General features: G+C 45.9%; 1 protein-coding gene across 2 annotated transcripts in view; it reads left to right on the top strand.

The window, feature by feature from the left end:
- MBTPS2 (membrane bound transcription factor peptidase, site 2) overlaps nucleotides 1-19,568 on the top strand; it is a 471,718-nt gene that overhangs the window by 309,545 nt on the left and 142,605 nt on the right. For both annotated transcript variants that reach the window (XM_069640675.1, XM_069640676.1), the window contains exon 7: nucleotides 11,385-11,565. In XM_069640675.1, the coding sequence (XP_069496776.1) occupies nucleotides 11,385-11,565 (181 nt within the window). The remainder of the gene's footprint in view (nucleotides 1-11,384; nucleotides 11,566-19,568) is intronic.

Below are 19,568 nucleotides of genomic sequence, written 5' to 3'. Positions count from 1 at the left end.
GTAGAGGTAAGAGCATCAACCCGGTTGACTGCTCTCCCACGAACATTGTTCTGTACCTGACCCATTTACTGGATTCAGGTCTAGTGTTCAATTCCATTAAAGTCCACCTAGCGGCACTTTCTGCATACACCACTTCCCAACTTAAAGTGTCGTGGTGGAAGATACCAGTTATCAAAGCATTCATGGAGGGGGTAAAGAGAATACACCCTCCGATAGCTAACCCAGCTCCCGGATGGGACTTAAATGTGGTACTTTCTAGACTCATGGGCCCTCCCTTTGAACCCATGCACAAAGCAACCCTTAAGGACCTCACTCTTAAGACTGCTTTCCTACTAGCTATCACCTCCATTAGGAGAGTAAGTGAACTACAGGCTCTTTCTGTTCTAGACCCCTTCGTAACAGTTCACAAGGATAAGGTGGTTCTACGCACACACCCAAAGTTTGCACCAAAATTCATCTCGAAATTTCATGTAAACCAGGCAATAGAACTACCAACGTTCTTTCAAATCCCTTCCAGCTTGGGAGAAAAAAGTCTGCATACACTAGATGTACGCAGAGCTGTCATGTTCTACATGGAAAGAACCAGACCACTGAGAAAGACTAATCAGTTCTTTGTCTCGGTGGCAGCAGGAAGAGAAGGAGATGCAGTCTCAAAGTCCACTATATCTAGATGGATTGTTCAATGCATCACTCTCTGTTACACTTGCTAATAGAGAACTACCCTTCAAGCCAAGAGCACATTCCACTCGAGGCACTGGGGCTTCCATAGCGTTCATTGCAAATGTTCCCCTTGAGTCCATCTGCAAAGTGGCTACCTGGAGTTCTGTGTACACCTTTACAAAACACTACTGTCTAGATGCACACTCTAGATCTGACTCCTAGGTGGGACAGGCAGTATTAAGACATCTTTTCTCTACTGTTCCTTCTCATAACCCACCGCCAACTCCGGGTACTGCTCGCTAGTCTATGCACAGCATGTGATTCTAAGCAGATTAACAAACATCAGAAGACAATGCATTTCTGATGGTTGTATCTGCTTAGATTCACATGCGCCCACCCTCCCTCCCCGCTCGGATGGAAGGAACATAGACATCTTCTACATCTCTCTCTTTTCTGTACTCACTCACATATAGAAGGCTCCCTCAGGGCAGAAAAAATACAGAGGGACCTCGACGCGTGAGGGATTGTGGGTACAACGCACGTCACTATAGGGATAGTGTTACAGACATGCCTTGTCGACGTCCCCTTTTTCGACTACGAAAAACAAAATGCAATACTCCGCAGTGACCACTGGATGTCGGACCTATGCACAGCATGTGAATCTAAGCAGATGCAACCATCATAAATGCTTTTACGGTAAGTAATGCATTGCCATCTTTAAATTCCAAGGGACCTGTGGGACTTGGCACTGGGTTCAGGGATTCACCCAGTTAGTTGGTAGGACCATGACAAGGTGTCAGTTGACATTGGATGGAGTGGTCTGTGCCCTAGGAACTCTAAATGGTGGTGCAATTAGTCCCTGTGGAAAGACCTTGTGTTCAAAGAAGAAATGGAGAATGGAATCAAATAATTAATTAAGGACACAGGGGATGTGCAAAAGGGAATTGTATGGGATGCTGTGAAAGCCACGTAGAGAGGCATGTTGATCAGACAGGGGGCCCGTAAAAAGAGAGAATGTACTGCAGAATAGCATAGGAGCTCTGGAAAGGCTTGCACAGTCACCCACTAGTGTCAGGGAAGACCACATTATGGAAGCTAGGGGCGCGAGAGAGGAATTGAGACTGTTGCAAGAAGGGAAGATAGTTTGCAACTTGCAGTTTCTGAAACAGACATTTTATGAAAAGGGGAATAAGGCAGGCACTCTTCTTGCCGCAAGGTTAAGGGGACAACGTGCAGAGAGATGGGTCTCGGAGATGGAGGTAAGGGAGGAGACAACAGAGATTTCATTAGAAGGGATCCAGGAGGCATTCAACTCGTTTAATGAGATTTTATATAGGAGCGAAGGGACTGCCGATATGGAAGAGATTAAGAATTACTTAGAAGAGTTACGCCTCCCATTGCTAACCAAAGAGGAATCTGCTGCCTTGGATGCTCCAATCACTGGAGAAGAAATTAAGAATGCTATAGGCCATCTCCAGCTGGGGAAAGCAACAGGGGAAGATGGTTTCACCTTTGGATTTTATAAATCCTTCTAGTCTGTCCTGCTCCCCTTCCTGACAATTGACAATATTGTTCAATGATATTATGGAGACAGGTAGAGCTCCAGAGTAATTTGTCCAGACCCTCATTACAGTAATACCAAAGGAGGGCAGGGACCTTCAGTCCTGTGGTTCTTACCACCCAATTTCTCTCATAAATATAGATGCTAAGATATATGTCAGGTTGGAGGGATACTTATCGAGACTGGTTCACTCTGACCAGGTGGGATTTGTCAGAGGGCGACAGGGAGCAGACACTATGAGGAAGGCATTGCATGTGATAAATTAGGCTCAAGGTTGGCTGGGCGATCCCAATCTCCTCTCCGTTGATACTGAGAAGGCCTTTGATAGAGTAGAGTGGGACTTTCTAGAGGCAGTGCTTACCAAATTTGGGATGGGCAAGAGACTCATGTGGTATAATGGTGATCTATTCCTCCCCGAGGGCCGGCGTGGCAGTGAACCGAGGATACTCGCATTGGTTTGATCTGGGCAGAGGGACAAGGTGTCCTGGCCACTGGTCAAGGGCCACTACCAATATACTCCAAAGGGTCCAAATGGACCCAGTCCTGGCGCCTATGGCGCCAGGCTCATAAGAAAGAGTGTTCTGCACATTTTATGGTTCAGGCACGTGCTTCCAGGCCGGGCGTGGCCATTGGAAAGCATTGGAAGGCACGTAAAGAAGTCTATGGGAGTGGCAAGGTGGAGCCACAAGGCGGGGCTAAAGGGGAGTGGCTGGTACCAGGCTATTTAAGCCAGCCCCACCCGCATGCAGGCACTTCGCGTTAGTCTGCTGTGTGCAGCGTAACGCTTACCGCCGTCTGAAGCTCTTACCTGTTTCCAGCTCAGAACGCTCCTCATCAGGTTCTGGAACATAATCTTCAGCGCACATCTTACCTGGCTCCAGCCATACCATCGCTCGAAGCGCAGCTTACCTGACTCAAACTCTGCATCTTCAGCGCGCATCTTACCTGACTCTGCAAACCCATTGCCTGAAGCGTGTAGCTTCTAACCCGATTCCCAGAACCATCGGAGTCGGGCCGCATCCTCACCTGTTCCAGCATCCTCACGGATCCATCCATCTGACACCCGCTAACAGGTCCTCGGATCGCCGCTCTCCATCAGTCGCCGCCAGTTCATCCCTGCAAGAGAAGAGGAAAGTTCAGGTTAGAAACTGCATAAACATCTTACGCTTGGCCGCGCAACACATAAGCCTTGTGTGCAACCATAAAACCCTACTTAACTTCGAGTGGGGTCCGCTCGATTCCCCTTTGGCACCGTTTGGACCCGCTTCCAACACTCCGATACTGCGTGGCCATCTTAACACCTGTTGCGGGAGAGAAAGACATTATAAGAATTACGGACAATAATCATTGGGAAAAGACATTGCAAAGGATACGGACAATAATCATAGTTACGAACGCTTATCTACAAAGCGGATTGGTCACAGCCGGACTGGGCCGCCACACACACGGACCAGTGAAGCAACTAGGTCCTCCACGGTGCCCCTGTTGATGATGAGCAGGACGGAGAGCTCATCCTTACAAAACAACAAATGAGACCATATGCGAAAACGCATGCTCATCTCACTCTGGAACGAAGGGTTCGAGGGGGATCGCAATTCAACCGCAGCATTCTCACTGCCTCTTACTTTCTCCCAAAGGCATTGCCAGTATCCAGAGCAGTCCACACTATAGCAGTTGGGGGCAAAGGCTGATCCAGGGGAGCCAAGGCCAGGGAGGGCTCCAACCGTGCCCCAACATCCCTGCAGAGACCAGGTGAGCGTAACACAAGGCAATGTTGCCCGCTTTCTCCGGCTCTCTTTGTGCTCTCCTTGGAACCCCTGGCCCAAAGGTTGAGAGAGGATCGTCGAGTTGAAGGATTTGCGGTGGGAGGGACGATGTACAAAATTGGACTGTATGCGGACGCCATGCTCCTGCACGTGGTAAAACCGCTGACCTCTATACCAGTTGTGGTTAGTTTGATTGAACAATATGGTCACATGGCAGGGTTTAAAATTAACACAGGCAAATCAGTCCTTTTCCCCTTGGACAGAAATAGAGATGACGTTATAGGGCGCTTCTCAGCTCTAGGTATGAAAGTTTACTTGGGAACACTACATTACTTGGGTTTTAACGTCTCAAGAGAACCTAAGGGACTGTATAAAGCAAGTTCCCCCCACCCCCTGATGTCCGAATTGGAGAAAGAACTAGAAAAATGGAACAAGCTGACGATCTCTTGGTTGGGGCACTTGAATGTGCTTAAAATGGTGCTTCTCCCTAAGATTTTTTACTTGTTCCAGATGCTGCCCATTCAGATTCCCGACCTCTGCTTCAAAGAAACTAAGGCAACTCTTCTACGATTTCTGTGGCAGGGGAAGAAAGCCACGGTTTCTAGTGAGGTCCTGAGTCTTCCCAATTGAAGTGGGATTGCCAGAAATACATTTGTATTATAAGGCCTCTCAGTTTAGGATTCTGATTCCACACCTTAGATTGCAGGGAGACATACAATGGATGGGATTGGACAACTATCATCTACGGCCTGCTACAGTAGGAGAATGGTTGTGGGTTCCTCGAGCAAAGTTACCGCGTAGGATATGGAAACCCCCCCCCCCCGCATTCTGGGAACCATCTGGAGTATCTGGCGACAAGCAGCAGGGTTGGGTGGCATTACATCGTGGCCTTCACCATTTGGACATCTCTGGGTACTGGGAGTTAGGGATGCTATTCCGAATCCAGATAGGTTCCAAACATGGTTTGAAGCAGGGCTAGAAAGGGTTGGACAAATGTGGAGAGAAGGTAGGTTCATCACAATAACTGGGCTAGAAGAGGCCTTTTGAATAGGTATGTTTTCCGTCTTTTTGTACTTGCAGTTGAAGGGGTACTAACGATTGAGGCTTGGAGAGAAAAAATACAAAGGGAGCTCCCACCCTTCAAGAGGATCTTAGATACCGCGTCTGATTCCAAGGGATTGCTTGGTGCATTATACAGGGCCCTATGGGAGACGAGAAGGGGTTCCTCTGATAGGCTAAGGCAGCGCTGGGAGGGAAAACTTGAGGATGGAGCTTGACCCTCAAACGTGGCAAAGAATGTGTCGTGGGGGCCTTCCAGACATCAATATCCAGCCAGTACAAACTACATGATATTAAATGGTTGCACAGATGACAATATGTCTCCAGAATGTATGAAAGTGTGAGTCCAATGTGCTGCCGTGAGTGCGGACCAAGGGCCGACTATTGGCATATGTGGTGGGGCTGTGTTCTGGTTAAATCCTACTGGAATGAGGTCTTAAATTGTATTAGGGACCTGGACAGGATCACAAGGGAAAACTCTGATTTTGGTTTTGTTGGTTTACAAGAACTTGAGGGAGAATATATTAGACTACCGAAAATGGTAGTGGCGGGAAGGGCATGCTTGGAGGCACACTGGAAAAGAGAGTTGCCGCCCGGGAAGAAAGAATGGATTAACACACCTCAAAATGCATATCTAATGGAATGCTTAACAGTGGCAATCCACAGAGACCCCAGATCTGTTGAAATGGAATGGACAGACTTTTGTTGTAAATATATTCACCAGGGATGAAGAGAACCCAATCCGACTTTTGGCAGATGGGGGAGCCACGACGATCTGAGTACTTTGTTATGAAACGATGTTACGATACTCAAACTTAAGACGGGACTTGTTTTAGAGAACAATGAACCCACAAAAAGCTAGACAAGTGAGAATGAACACGTGAGTTCCATCCCAATGTTGTTATGACAGCAAGGTGGGGCTCAGGGAGGGTCGACTTTAGGGTGGCAGGATTGGGGGGCTAGGTAGAATGACACATTTTGCCTTGTTTTTGTGGAAATGGTGCTTATCCGTGTTTAGTGGATCCTTTGTATGTGAAGTAAACTGTGTTTTACTTGAAAATTTTATAAAGCAGACTTTTTTTTAATTAATGTCCAATGTTGGTTGTCCTTCATATATGTGTGTCCAGTTATATATTGTTCCCGGTGACTGTTCCATTTACTCCCCTCCACAACCTGGTCAGAATGTCCCTAAAATTCACCCCATTATAAGAAGCTCACTGCTTCACGTCAAATCTTATTTCTTACCTATTGTATGTTCTTTTGTGATCAAAAGAGCATTGTTCCTCCTGCATATAAAAGAATAAATAAATAAAAATAATCATCTGCCAAGTATTCCGCTCCAGAACCCCTGTAAGCTTATCGGATTGCCAATGCAGGCTTGACGATCACCTGCGGAAAGGTGGATGCCGGTCTTTCTCATGACCGACCAGTTGAACCTACTCTCCCACTCTAACCTTGACTACGCACACTCCTCCATTAATCTATTTTACCCAGTGAGGGGTCTAAGACCCTCATCCTGCAGGGAAGCAGCGATAGCATGCACAACTGTTCAATTTAGGAAGAACTGTGGCAGTTGAGATACAGATATACATTGATACAACAGTGTGGTAAGAGCTCACAATCTCTCCATACATGGTTGTGAGATGGTTTGCAACTGTCCTTAGCATATATATGCAATTGGGCGACAAGCTGTTCATTACTACCTTACGCAATCTGACTATTGTGGTCAGGACCTGATATTGAATGTGCCTCTAATTGGTGCTCTTATCTTGCAGGCTAATCTTCTAATTGCTTGAGCTGTAGTGTGTGCCGTGGTGGAAAAGCAACACCTCTCCAAGAAGCAAGCTAAATTAGAGGGCTTCCTAAAAACAAAACAAAAAACAAAGCGGTCCAAAATTTTGCAACAATAGAGGTAATGTTAGAAGTAGTGAAGGAGGATTCACCTGAACCTCTAACAACTATTATGGTACAGCTACAACTAAGCACAGACAGAATTGATAAAAAATTGGATGCATTGACTGCAGAAATGGATGTCTCTAACAAGCTTTATCAACTGTGTGAGGGGGTGAAGCAGAGCAATGGTTTAATGAAAGTGAAACTGACACTGGATGATTGGAAACTGAATTATCTCTGGTACATAAGGAGATTGCTTCTATCAAGACAAAAAACAGCCGCCTCACGTCTGCTTCTACAAGAGAAAGAGGAAGCTTAGCCAGCAATTTCTTCAAGAGGTATTGGGTAATTCAAGTTGGTACTGCACTTGGGAGAAGGGACAGTAATTTGGGCTCTGTTAACTGAAACCCCCTTTCTCTAGGGTAGGACTGGCTGTGGCTTCTACTCTGCTAGACCTCCCACCCCAGGCAGAGAGCAGGTTCCTATCCCCTTGTGACAAGGTTAGATTGCTGACCTTGTCACGGTAGTAATCTAGCTTCTGCCCAACTCGGAGAGGTGAATGTGTAACCATTATTACTAGATACTATCAGTATAGGATAGGTTGATCTCTTTTACAAAATGACTTCCATTATTCTCATGGGGTTCCAAAAATGGAAGGAATCCATCTCAACCTTATTACTCCTAGCATCAATTTATGAAAGACCATTTTGGTGCTATGAAACAATCCATTTACCTGAGGTTCAAACATTAACCCATCAAGACTGATATTTCTTTCTCAGATCAGAAGCAGAATGTTGTATCATGACCCACTGTTAGGAAAGATTCCCATTTATGGGAAATTTTGCCTCCAGTTGTGTAACCCCCCAACTTTTTGCTGCTTGTTAACACCTTAGTCTGACTTTGCCATAGGAGCACAGCCTTCTGCTGCACTGCCATGGGCTTTTTGCTCACTTTGTCTTCGGGAAACTGACATGCCCTTAAAGACAGTCAGTATTGGGAGACTTTGTTTCCCTTAGTCCTTGTTAATGTTGCAACTTTTCTGCAACCTGTTGCAAGTTCCAAAGACCCTAGATGCCTTTCATGTATTTTTAACCCTTTCCTGCCAGGTAAACCGCGTTTACCACATTTGGCACGAATAGGTGGCCTGGCTCCAAAATGGCCATGTCACAAGGTTCTTTGTCCTGTCCTTTGGCCATCTTGCTCCTTTGCCTTCCCAGGTCGAGCCGACCCGGGTCCGTCCTAATTTGGGCATGAATACTCCCGCAAAACGCCAAGCTTTCGCAGGCTTCTGCATGCCTTGTGTGTGTGCTTCCAGGATGTGGTCTGGACTGTCTGGTTCTAATACACATCCCGGGTGCCAGAGATTCTGGTGTGCTGTGAATGCCTGGGACCACCGTGGTCCATGATTGGTCCACGTATGGTGTGCCTGTATGTGACCAGATCTCCCATTGGGTCCTCTTCGTTTTGGCGCGAAGGAGATTCTGGATAAGAGAAGGCTCCAAACACCCATGCCATGTTGATCTCTTGAGTTCTCACTGAACAAAGGATAGGATCCAAGTATCCTGAAACTAAGAAGCTGAGTCGAGGAACCGCTGGTGACCCGCTGGAAGGTTTGGCACCCTGAGCCCGCTGTTGTCTCTCTGGACCCCTCTGCATCTGATCGAACTAGAAGGTCTGCAAAGACGCTTCGACCCATTGGAATAGTGGGATCAACTATTGTCGGCACCTTCATCAAACCCTGCAAGTAAGCCTTCTCGGAGGTGTCCCAAGGCTAACCAGTGGGCTGACCAGCTTGCGCAGGACCTTTGCCCTGATACCGCTGCCGTTTCGAGGAGACCCTTGAAACTTGGTACATTGCCAGCTCTGTGTTCACAGCACTCTCACACCGAATTTCGTACAATTGGCATTCCCAGTTCTGGAGAAAAGAGACACAGTCTGATCCGGAGTGAACACAGTTACCGTGTCGCCCAGCCGTGGTGACAAAATTTGCAGAGGTCTTGCTGCTGTGGCCCTCTGCCCTGAAGCATACTACAGTGAAACTGGCCTGACCCATCCAGCAGGAGCGGAGAAATCGCCACTGTCCCGTTTGGGGATCAGAACTGTAACTTAGTTGCTGGAAGCCGCAGAGCCATAGAAATTGCTGGATTTGAACCTGCAACCGGATTGGACTCAACTGCCGAAGTTTGGTCCGGAGTGTGCCAGGGGTCAGTGAGTACTTGTGACCTTTACCGGTGGCCCCTAGCACATCAGCCGGTTTTACTCATGAGTGACTCCTGAGGGCTCCTCTCCTTTGTTCAGATAGCCTGAGCTATTGAACTATTCACAACTCCTGGAACCTGTTCTGCCCTCTTGGGGTGACCCCCCACGAATCGTGGGAACTTATTCTGCATCACCTCACCCACCTTCTTGAGCTGCTACAGACCCTACAAGAGACCCCGTTTCGCCCATCTACACTACCGCACGCAAGTGTATTTGAGCAATAGGCTCCCCTCTTCTTAGGGATTGAACTGCCTTTAAGTTAGGATTGTGATTACTGCATGATTGCCTAAAGACTCTTTGCTCTGCCTGCTTCCTTCCCCCTTAGGTTGGGGGCCCATTTCGTGCATTAACCCTTTAGGCCACTTGGTCTTGTATATATGTATTTTCGTAGGATTGTGCTAGTTTAAAAGTATTGCTGTTGATAACTACTGTGTGTTGAACTTCAAAGGCCTTGAATACATGTATTTGTATTTTTAATATATATACACCTGACTGGTAGTGAGTTGTTAGTGTCCTTTACTCTGTGTGCTCATTGAGGTCTTTCAGTCACCCTCACCCCTCCTGAGACCTAGTATTGACCGCCACCAATGCTACCTTGATTGGTCTGAACCTCTGCCCACCAGGTCAGAGTTCAGAAATCCATCTTAACACCCACATAATGGAGCGTACTGGTTTGGTTCCTAAGATCTTATCATGTATCCATTTTTGTCTTCAATATGATTGCGTGAGCCTTAAATGGAGAAGTGTAAGAGAAACCATAAAGGCACTTCTGCATCTGTGTTAGTATTTTCATCTTCAAAATATGCCTGTTCTCATTGCAATTAGTTATTTCCCAAATTGGACCAACACGTTTTTATATTAATTTTGTCAGGGTCGACTGATTGTAAATGACAATCTTACCTGGAATAGACTTGGATGTAAATGTCCCCCTCTTTTTTAGCGAAATAAATTCATAGACATTACTTTGTCGCCAGGCACTATTCTGAGTTATAATAGTTTTCTTGTAATTCTGCATTTAGGAGCCGTCATATCTCCTGGGAAAACAAATGACTTTCAGGCTCTGCCTGAGTAACATACATGGTTTTGTGTGGGGGCACGGTTGCGCTCTGGGTTCATCGAGGATTCCTTCTTATGAGAGTTTTAGTTGATCACAATAAAACAGTTCACATCTTAAACCCTTCTGTTTTAGCAGATTAGTGTCTGCATACTCCTGGCTCTAGGACTTGCATCTTATATTAACATGAAAAACTACTTTAGAAAAACAGGCAACGGTAGCTTTTGGCCCTGGTGCAAGTATGAATGCTGTTGCGATGCAAGCCAGAGCAAAATCATTTTTTTAATTAAATTGGGTGCCATTTTCAGAAAGCTGTTCATGCTATCACTAGCCACACATTCAGAAAAAGGGAAAGCTATCACAGGGCCACTCTTGGGAAACATCCAAATTGTAGAGGTCTGAGTGTTTGCACTGTCATTTCATATATTGTACAGTGTTTTCTGCCTTGAATCAGATGTTTTTGGGCTGGATCCGAACTAGATACAGTAATTCTTAACAACTCTTTAATTCTTCATTCCATGATAACCTTCTCCTAAACCTCTCGCCCATTGGTAATGTAGCCATGGTACATTTCAATCGATGGCAAGATCTAGTTCTGAATAAGAAAAGGTTACTGCAAGTTAAGGTGGCTATACATTATATCTGTCTTAAATAGTTTACAAGTGTTCAGTCTTCCAAATCAGCTTGCTAGGAATCTCAGATGGTTACATGAGTGGATAGGGAGACAGATTTGGATATCTTTTGCATCTGTGTAGTCAACAAGGCATTGGAAAGTTCAAGCCATAATGAATTTGAGAATATGCTAGCGCTACTATGTTTGGGACGTGTTGCAGGCTCCTCTGCTGATGTTAAGTTGTATTCATCTATGTATAAAGCCATGAGGGGTAGCCGCAAAGCTATTTCTACAAGTTGGTAACATTTTGTATTCAAAGCTGTGTTCCCTCTTGTTTCAAAAATCATGCAGATGTAATATAATCATTAGTTTTTGCTTCGTTATTGAAATATTTTGTTCTGTGAAATTAGCACTATGTAAGAAATAGGTATGAATAAAATACAGAAGGTGTGAATAAATAGAGATTTTTTTCCACTAAATGGGTGGATTTTTTAATAACATTTTAGTTTTACCTTTTAGGATTCACCTGCCAGTGGAACCCGTGGTCTGTTTGTTGGGGACATTGTCACTCATGCACAGGACTGCCCAGTGCATAATGTGGAAGACTGGCATTCCTGTATAGTAGAGATTTCGCAGAGGCCGCAGACCGGTTATTGTGTAAATTCAGCAACACTTCTACAGCTCAGCTTCCCAAGCAGAGGTAAAATATTGATAGTGTGTTTGTAAAGATAAGTGGCATGGGTGTTAGTCCTTGCAGTGCACAGTGGAAGCGCGAGCTATGGTTGCTTAGGGCACCATAACTGTCGAATTTCTGTGTTTTTTTCGGTTTTACCTGTAACCATAACGTCCCTGTAACAACGTTTTTCCCTTGAATTTCGTAGGTTTTTACTAGTGCAACTTAACCAGAACGTCCCTTTTCACTGAACCAGAACGTTTTTTCACTGAATTTCATAGCTTTTTACCAGGATACCCTTAGTTTGTAAAGATGTACTGTATAACATACTGAACCCGCTGGCACTATGTTAATGCGCACAGCAGTCGCGGACTATGCGTCTGGTCACGGACATCGGGTGGCATCCAACCTGCTCAGAAAGGCAGGGACTCCCTTACATAGTGGTACCATTCAGCAAACACAAGTAACATATACAAACATCACCATGTACATAAATTGCAAGGGAAAATAGAGTAGGTCTGCAAACTGTTCACTTATGAAACAAACGGCACAAATGCATAACATAATGCACCAACAAGAGAAGTCACGTCTGCCTTCAACAATCATACTGCACAGCTACTTTACATGGGAACAAAGAACGAACGGCCAGAGTAAGGACTGCAAAGTACTAAGACCAGAACGTCACTACAACGTAATAAACTGAGTTTGTCTTATAATTGCACAGGTGGTGCAGTATACAATTGTAGATGAGCATAACATTTCTTTTTTTATGCAGCAATGGCAAGCACCTTAGAGTGGCTAAAAGAGAATTTCCCTCATAACGCAACGACTTACGATAGTAACCCCATTCGTACGCACCTCAGTCTGAAACGTGAAATATTTAATATCTATTGCTTCATATACACCTCACAGATTATTTTTCCTGTAAGAGAACATATTGGAAAGGAAAGCAAGGCAGCACAAGCAGCACCCCTTCCACAACAGCATACGGGCACAGGAAAGGAAAGAAACTGTAAATAGCAAACTGGATAGCCTGGAAGCCAAAATGGAAGAATGGGTGAAAAATGTTGCTGCCTTAAAAGATTACGTACAAGGACATATTGTGGAGAAAATAAAAAAGCACTGCCTGACCTGCAAGTGTACCCCCTACCCTATTTCACAGCCCGCCATACCCTCAAAATCAGTTTTATCGGAGCCGTTACGATCATACCTCAATCCCTTCCTCCCCTAACCACCAACTTGTATAAATCCCCATTTCCCCACAATAAATATCCACTTCTGCTACCCCTTCCCTTTCCTAATAGTATGTATGAATGTGTGCAAGTATACATTGATATTTAAATTGTTGTTGCGTGTACATGTGGCTTTTCCTTTGTTTGTAAAATGCTGTTATGACTCAGAGGCGCACAATACTGGTGGGAATGACTGCAATTAAGCAAAAGGGAGGTGTCCTACGGACACCGCACCTGCCCGGCCTATCCGCAATCACAATGGAGGCATCCATACGACGCCATTATGACCCGCATGTCTGCATCTTGTGAACTACCTATAATTAGTTGTGGGAGCAGACGTTTGCTGTTGCACAAGTACGCGCATGCTTATCTCTTCCTCTGTCTCCTGCTGACACCGCCCCTGTCCAGCAAATGCGAACAAACTTGTGACGAAGTTTAATTAGTTCAAGCCACCCACACACGTCCTACACGTAGCTCTACACATAAACATCCCACCGGATATACCGTATAAACCACCAGCTTGTATCAAAATGGTCGGCGCACGTGTGTCGCACTACAAATAAGTCCGGAGATCCCAACGGTGTGCATAGGACACCTGTGCACATGCACACAAACTATTCTGCCCAAAACGCATCCTGCGGACAGCCGTGCCAATCGAGAACATTTGCAATGTCACCATGTGACCGTACCCACGCTCCGCGTGGGCCCTTATTTCACAGACACGATCCGAACCCTCGAACAGTGGAAAAGTACAGTGTTCTGCAATCGATGGAGTGTTATTTGAAAAGTACACACTTATAAACACCACACAATGTGCCATTGCACTGTTGGGTGTCTTGGCCCACGTTCAAGTTATTATGCTGCAACATTTGGTGCTGTGGGCTCAGGAAATCCAGAGCGGAAAAGCCCACATGTGTGCCAGAATCCTAGAGAACTGTGCAGTTGTGCGCACACCAAAATGGCCCCTGACCTTCCACCCACCAGTGCAAGCATGATGGGCCAGGGGTGCCATGAGTGGAATGTGTGCCCAAGGAAAAACAGCAGTGCCTGTTAGCTTAAAAGCACTTTAAAATCACCTTTGTTTCCCTGAATGCAAGCTAAAAATGCCTATTTTAAACATCACAAGATATTCAAAAATCTCAATGAACACCAGCAGACATTTGGCAGAATGCATTCTTGTGTGCATACAAAATCTGGAAAGATGAAGAGCCCAAAACAATGTTTATAACAAAACTGGCTGAGCTGTGGATTTCAGCAGCTTAAGTTAAATGGACAGAAAGCCACTAAAATCGAAATGTTTAAAATAAATGAGTGACCTACTTCTGAGTGTAACATAGGTTGCAACTGTTAAATGTCATAGTTTTGAACTTAGAATCAGCATTCTAGCTGCATGTGCAAACATTGTCTGTTTGATTTGAATGTAGAAAACTGGGAACTAACATGACAATTAGCTGAAGCTTGGCTTAAAGAGTGGATTCTGCCTGACAACTACCCCCGACAGGAGTTGAACTGGCTCAACAACTCTTCGGAGGCCTGGCTGCATCCTGCTGCCCCTGCCAAAAGGAGATGACACCTCTCTGATTGGATTAGGGGAGTTACACCTGGGGACTACAGGAAACTAAACAAAGCAATGTCCCTGGCTCAGGCAAATGTTATATTGGGGGGGGGGTCGTAAAATGGCTTCCTCTTGGGAGAAACGGGGAGGGGCAGTGCCTGTGAGAGCAAACTGAGCTTGGGGGAAGTGGATAAACCAGAAATTCCACCATGTGCTTTGGAAAACCACACCCCTTTGGGGCCAGAGCATGATTTTAAAAAGATGGATAATTCATAGTGCGGACTTGTAAAAATTATATAAATAACATAATTCTTGGGATTTTTCTGCGCACATTTTAAGAGGTGTTAGGACCCTGTGGTATGTTCTTGGGGATATTAGCGGGAAAAAGGGTTGTTACTCCAAATGCATGCATGTTAAAAATCTGACACTTTATCATCTGAAACCCATATCCCTGGTGCACATTTGTGTAAAATCTGGAAAGGTTTAGAGGTCGGCATCTGGATGAAAAGGGGAGAATTCTGTCATAAGTGGACACGACATCGAACAAAGACAGGGATCGGATGGTTTGGTGCTACAGAAAATATGTTAACTGGACCTATAATATTAGAAAAATGGTGCATAGATAAATATGTATTTGGGTCAGAAATAGATTTGTGTGCAATTTGACAAGGGGAGGTTCCTCTGACCATAAAATCTACAGCATCACTCTGACACTCCATTTCTTTCCCCCAATCAAGGGAGAGAGGAAAGCTTGGCCAACGATAAGTGAGAGGGGCAGGTTTAGCTAGGCCCAGGCACACACCCATTTTCAAAACACATAAAAGGAACATTGAAACCCAGGTAGAGACATTCACTTTCCACTTTCTTGTGGGACGCTTTGCCGGGAGACTTCAGACTTCACATCCAGAGATCCAGACTTTAAATCCCTCAAGCTTTAAAATTTCAAATCCGAAAAACTACCTTTACTAAATCGGCCGTATCTCCGCTAGGAGCGAGTTTTAACTGTCATCTTAAAGCTAAGATTCTAAGCTTTCCAACGAGCCTAGAACCGACTTCCTACTCCTTATAGTGCCTCCGTAATTGCGCTCGACGCACGTGACTAAATTTGCCGCGATTTGACATTTTGCTTAATTTCAGCCACGTGTAAAAATATTTGTCCTTGCTGAAATTCGTGTGCAACCTGACAATCATTCATTATTGCTAAAGTGATCCTGAATTAATTTAAGTATCTCTCACTCACCCTGAACCTCCTATAGGGAATTAAAAGCAATTTGAGTATATTTTTCACTTCTTTGCCTACCACATCAAAGTATATTGCCTGTGTTTCAAACTCCTACCGGTTTTCATCTAAGCTTGCTAGGGGGGAACTGAATTATATTTGATTGCATTCCTGAGAACTGTGTGCTTTCCTTCCATCTCTTTACCTTGCATAAAGGGGGGGGGGTGGGTGAATTGTCAAAGAAAAGTGATTACATTGTCTTTTGTTGAAGTCATATCAAGTTTATTTTCTGTACCGCATTTTCATTCATCATTGCATTGTCCTTGAAGCCATAAAAGCATTCTCAGCTACTTTATCCTCTCTCTATATCACTTCTAAGACATCAAAAAGAGTGTACCACTGTAACATTATCCATTGTTGATCACTATCATCCTCACAAGTGTGCTATCAAATATTAATTTACTATAAAAGTGTGATAGATATATATTGTTTAATTTCAAATAAACCTTTTAAATTTGCAAAACAAACCTACTTCTTGGCTCAGCGGGATCAGGGGCATTCTGAGAGAGTGGTGTTATATAAGGGTTGTCATCCAGAGTAAACGAAAAGGACATAAAAATACATCAATAAGGGCTTCCATCAGCATCCCAGACTAGGCTTTGACTTAGCTGTAGTGTTGAATTGAAGTCGCTTACAAAGTGGGGGCTCGTAGCCGGAGATTCTGGATTAGGTTTACCACTTGTGCAGCTTAATACAGTGTGCCAACTGACCGGGTACACATATCCGGTTAGATCACCACGCTGTTTTACACTGTGAAAGCACTACTCAAAGGAACGCTCTAAGGAAACGGTCTGTTTTGCAAAATAAAATACAAACTTCTGTAAGTCAGGAAGGAACTCAAATTCCAGAATGACGACACTGGTAGACATCAAAATAGCCAGAGAGCACTTCTTACATAAGCTATTTGTGAGAGGTGAATGGACTGAGCAGGGCCAGGATGCGTGGTTGCAGGCAATCACACAACAGGTCACGGCAACTGGGTTAGATATCTGGAGAGATCAGGGTCCCTTGCAAGTGGCCCTGAGCGAACTATACATAGCTCCTAAAGCTAAAGATGAACACAACAAGATGGTTAGGATAGCGGCATATTTGTATCTATATATGGGAGCCATGCAGGACAAATGTGCTGAAGGCCAAGATCTGGCAAATAGGGAACTGTTGGCATTAGAGAAGGCCCAATCTGACCTGGTCTCTTCTGAGCAGAGGCTGCAGAGGAGCCAGGAGTCAGAAAATGATAGTAGGCAGTATACTGCAACAGGAAAAGACACAACAGGATACCAGAATTCTGGCTTTGCAGAAGGATCACCAAGACAGTTTGGACTCCTTACTGGAGAGCCAGAAAAAGCTGGAGCAACTGATCAATTTCAACAGGGCATGCACAGAGCAGGTAGCCACCCTGCAAATCCAACTAGACAGAGAGAAAGAGGAAAGCAATACATTGATTTTGAAAGACCTGGATACCCAGGCAGAGTTTGATGAAGAACGCCAGAAAGCTGGTGTCTTTCAAAGGCAGAGGGACGACCTGGCATCACAAATGCAGGCTCTTGTCAGGAAAGGGATACCTTAGGCCAGGAAGTCTGCCATTTAAAAAGAAAAATTGAAGAAAATCACTTGGCCTTCCAGGGGCTGGGTGACCTCCAAAAAGAGCATCAGGGCTTGTTAGGTCACACCAGGAGGGTGGAGGAGGCTCTGGCAAGAAAGGAGCAGGCCAGTAGGGATGGGACCCAGGAGGTAACCCTCCTGCAGCAGAGACTGGCCCAGTACTCCAGGACCAATCAGGAGGCACAGAGAGAAAATTAGGCTCTCTGTCAGCACAATGATAGGCTCCAGCAACAGGTAGCCATGCAGGAGAGACTGATAGTCTAGTAAGGCCTTAACTGAGGAACTGAAAGCGCAGGCTCTTGCATTGCAACAGGGAGCAGGGGCTGACAGAGATGAAGTTCGCTGGGAAAGGGAAACACCTGAGCATAACCTCAGAAGCCCTAGTACCAGAGGCCTTAATCTCTCTCTGCCACCCCCATGTCCCCTGGCGCGCATGAGCACAGGGCCACAGGAATGGCAGATTACTATCCAGCCAAAAGTATGGGGCTCATAGGCCAGTACCACCCAGGAATGGATGGGCGGGCACCCGGGTATGGGCACCTAAGTACAGTGCAATTTAGTGGGGAGCCCCAGGAGAGTAGGCCCGCTAAGGGCATCCTGAAAACCTCTGCCCAGTTAGGTCAGTGGGGGGGTACCCATCAAATCCTGGTAGCAAGGAGGGATCTGAAGACTCCTCTGAGCGTCACAGGAGACCAGGTCCCCCCATTCTGCCAGCTATTCCCAGGCTCGCAGAATCCGGGAAAACCTGGAAGATCAGACGGGCACCTCTGGGAGCAGTGCTTCTGAATCAGAGGATGAATGGACCAGGGTTACCCAAACCAAAAAGGCCAATAAGGTGAAAAGGGCCTTGCTTAAGGACCCCTTAAAACACATTAAGGCAATCAGGAGTGTCATCACGCCTTATCATAAGAACGCCAAGTATTCTGTTTGGGAACACTTGGAGCTCTATGAGCAAATGATGGAGACTTTCCGTTTGAAGGACAGCAGTAGCTGCATCCAGTACGTCAAATGGACATTCTCCCCTGAATACTCCAGTTTCTTTGCGGGGCTGGAGGACCAAAACCATTCAAGATGTTACACATATAGGGCGGCCATCTTGAAACATTTTTCTGTACATAGAACTCCCCAAGAGGCTCGCAAGGCAGCCTACAATTTGCAATGTGGGGAGGATCAGGCCCCACAAGAGTTCGTGCAAGAATTGAAGCGTGCCTTTGCGCAGACCACCAGAAGGGTGCGCACGGACAGCAGAGAATTCATCAACACATTTTTCCATGCTCTTCCCAAGTACATAATGACCCAGCTCGTGAGAGATTTTCACGAGAAAAGATCTTTAGACTGGGTCATTGAGCAAGCCACCCGGATCTATGAGGTGCAGAAGCCCATAGAAAATAAAAGTAATGCGCAGAAAAACACCAAAACCAACAGCACCCTTGCTGCTGCCAAGGTGGCAGGGGTAAAGGTTGCCCCCGTTTTAGATTTGGAGATGGGGGGGCCTAAAAACCTGCCTGCGCAGAATAACTCTAACACCAGAAGGCCCTCGGGCCAGTCACAGACAGGGAGTCAAGGAGGTAGTCCCACAAATGGGGTCCCTCGCTCCCCTGATTATGTAAGTCCCCGCTACAAGGGAAACCGACCCATCCTGGGTTATGTGTGGACTCCTCCAGCCTAAGGGGGGGGGTCCCATCAAGAACCTAACCCAGAGAACTTCCCTCCAAACTTCCCACAGGAGGGCAGAAATTCACCAAACCCTGGGCCGAACTTTTTCCCCAGGTATCCACAAGGTTTCCAGCCCCAAACTCATCCATCCTTCTTTCCCCAATTCCCTGGGCCCAGACCACTTAATCCGGGAGAGAGGAGGCCAAGGGTGGTGGGGTACCCAAATCTTCCCAACCCGGGTTATTACCAGAGAAGGGATAGCTACCCTTCCCAGGGTCAGCCAAGGGGAGAAAATAGAACCCCGTATCAACCTGAGCGGGTTTCCCAACTTGAGCGCCAGGTCCAAAATATGGCACGGGATCTGGGTCACATACTGAGGGCTCAACTGAACCCTCAGATGAGCATGCCACCGCAGAATGCCCCAAACTCTGGACCTGGTGCTCCAGAACAATGACGGCGGCAGCACCCCGATAACCTACCGGTTCCCAGGGAGGAGGCACAAGGGGAAGAGGGGTCTAAAGCCTTGGAGGAAGCTTCCTTCCCAACTTGTAAACAGCCCCTGGAAAACCAGGAACCGGAAACAAAATCTCCTACCCCTGAAAGTCTGCCCCCCAAGGAGCAGAGAGGAGGTAGGAGAAACAAAGGACCCAAACAGACCCACTTTGTGGAGGAGGTAAAGGTCTTCCAATTTGAGGGAGAGGGATCC

The sequence above is a fragment of the Ambystoma mexicanum genome, chromosome 7q (genome assembly GCF_040938575.1).
Source record: "Ambystoma mexicanum isolate Mex_15411 chromosome 7q, UKY_AmexF1_1, whole genome shotgun sequence".
NCBI lineage: Eukaryota > Metazoa > Chordata > Amphibia > Caudata > Ambystomatidae > Ambystoma > Ambystoma mexicanum.
Note: the sequence above shows the minus strand (reverse complement) of the source record. Positions and strands in the feature narration are given on the sequence as shown.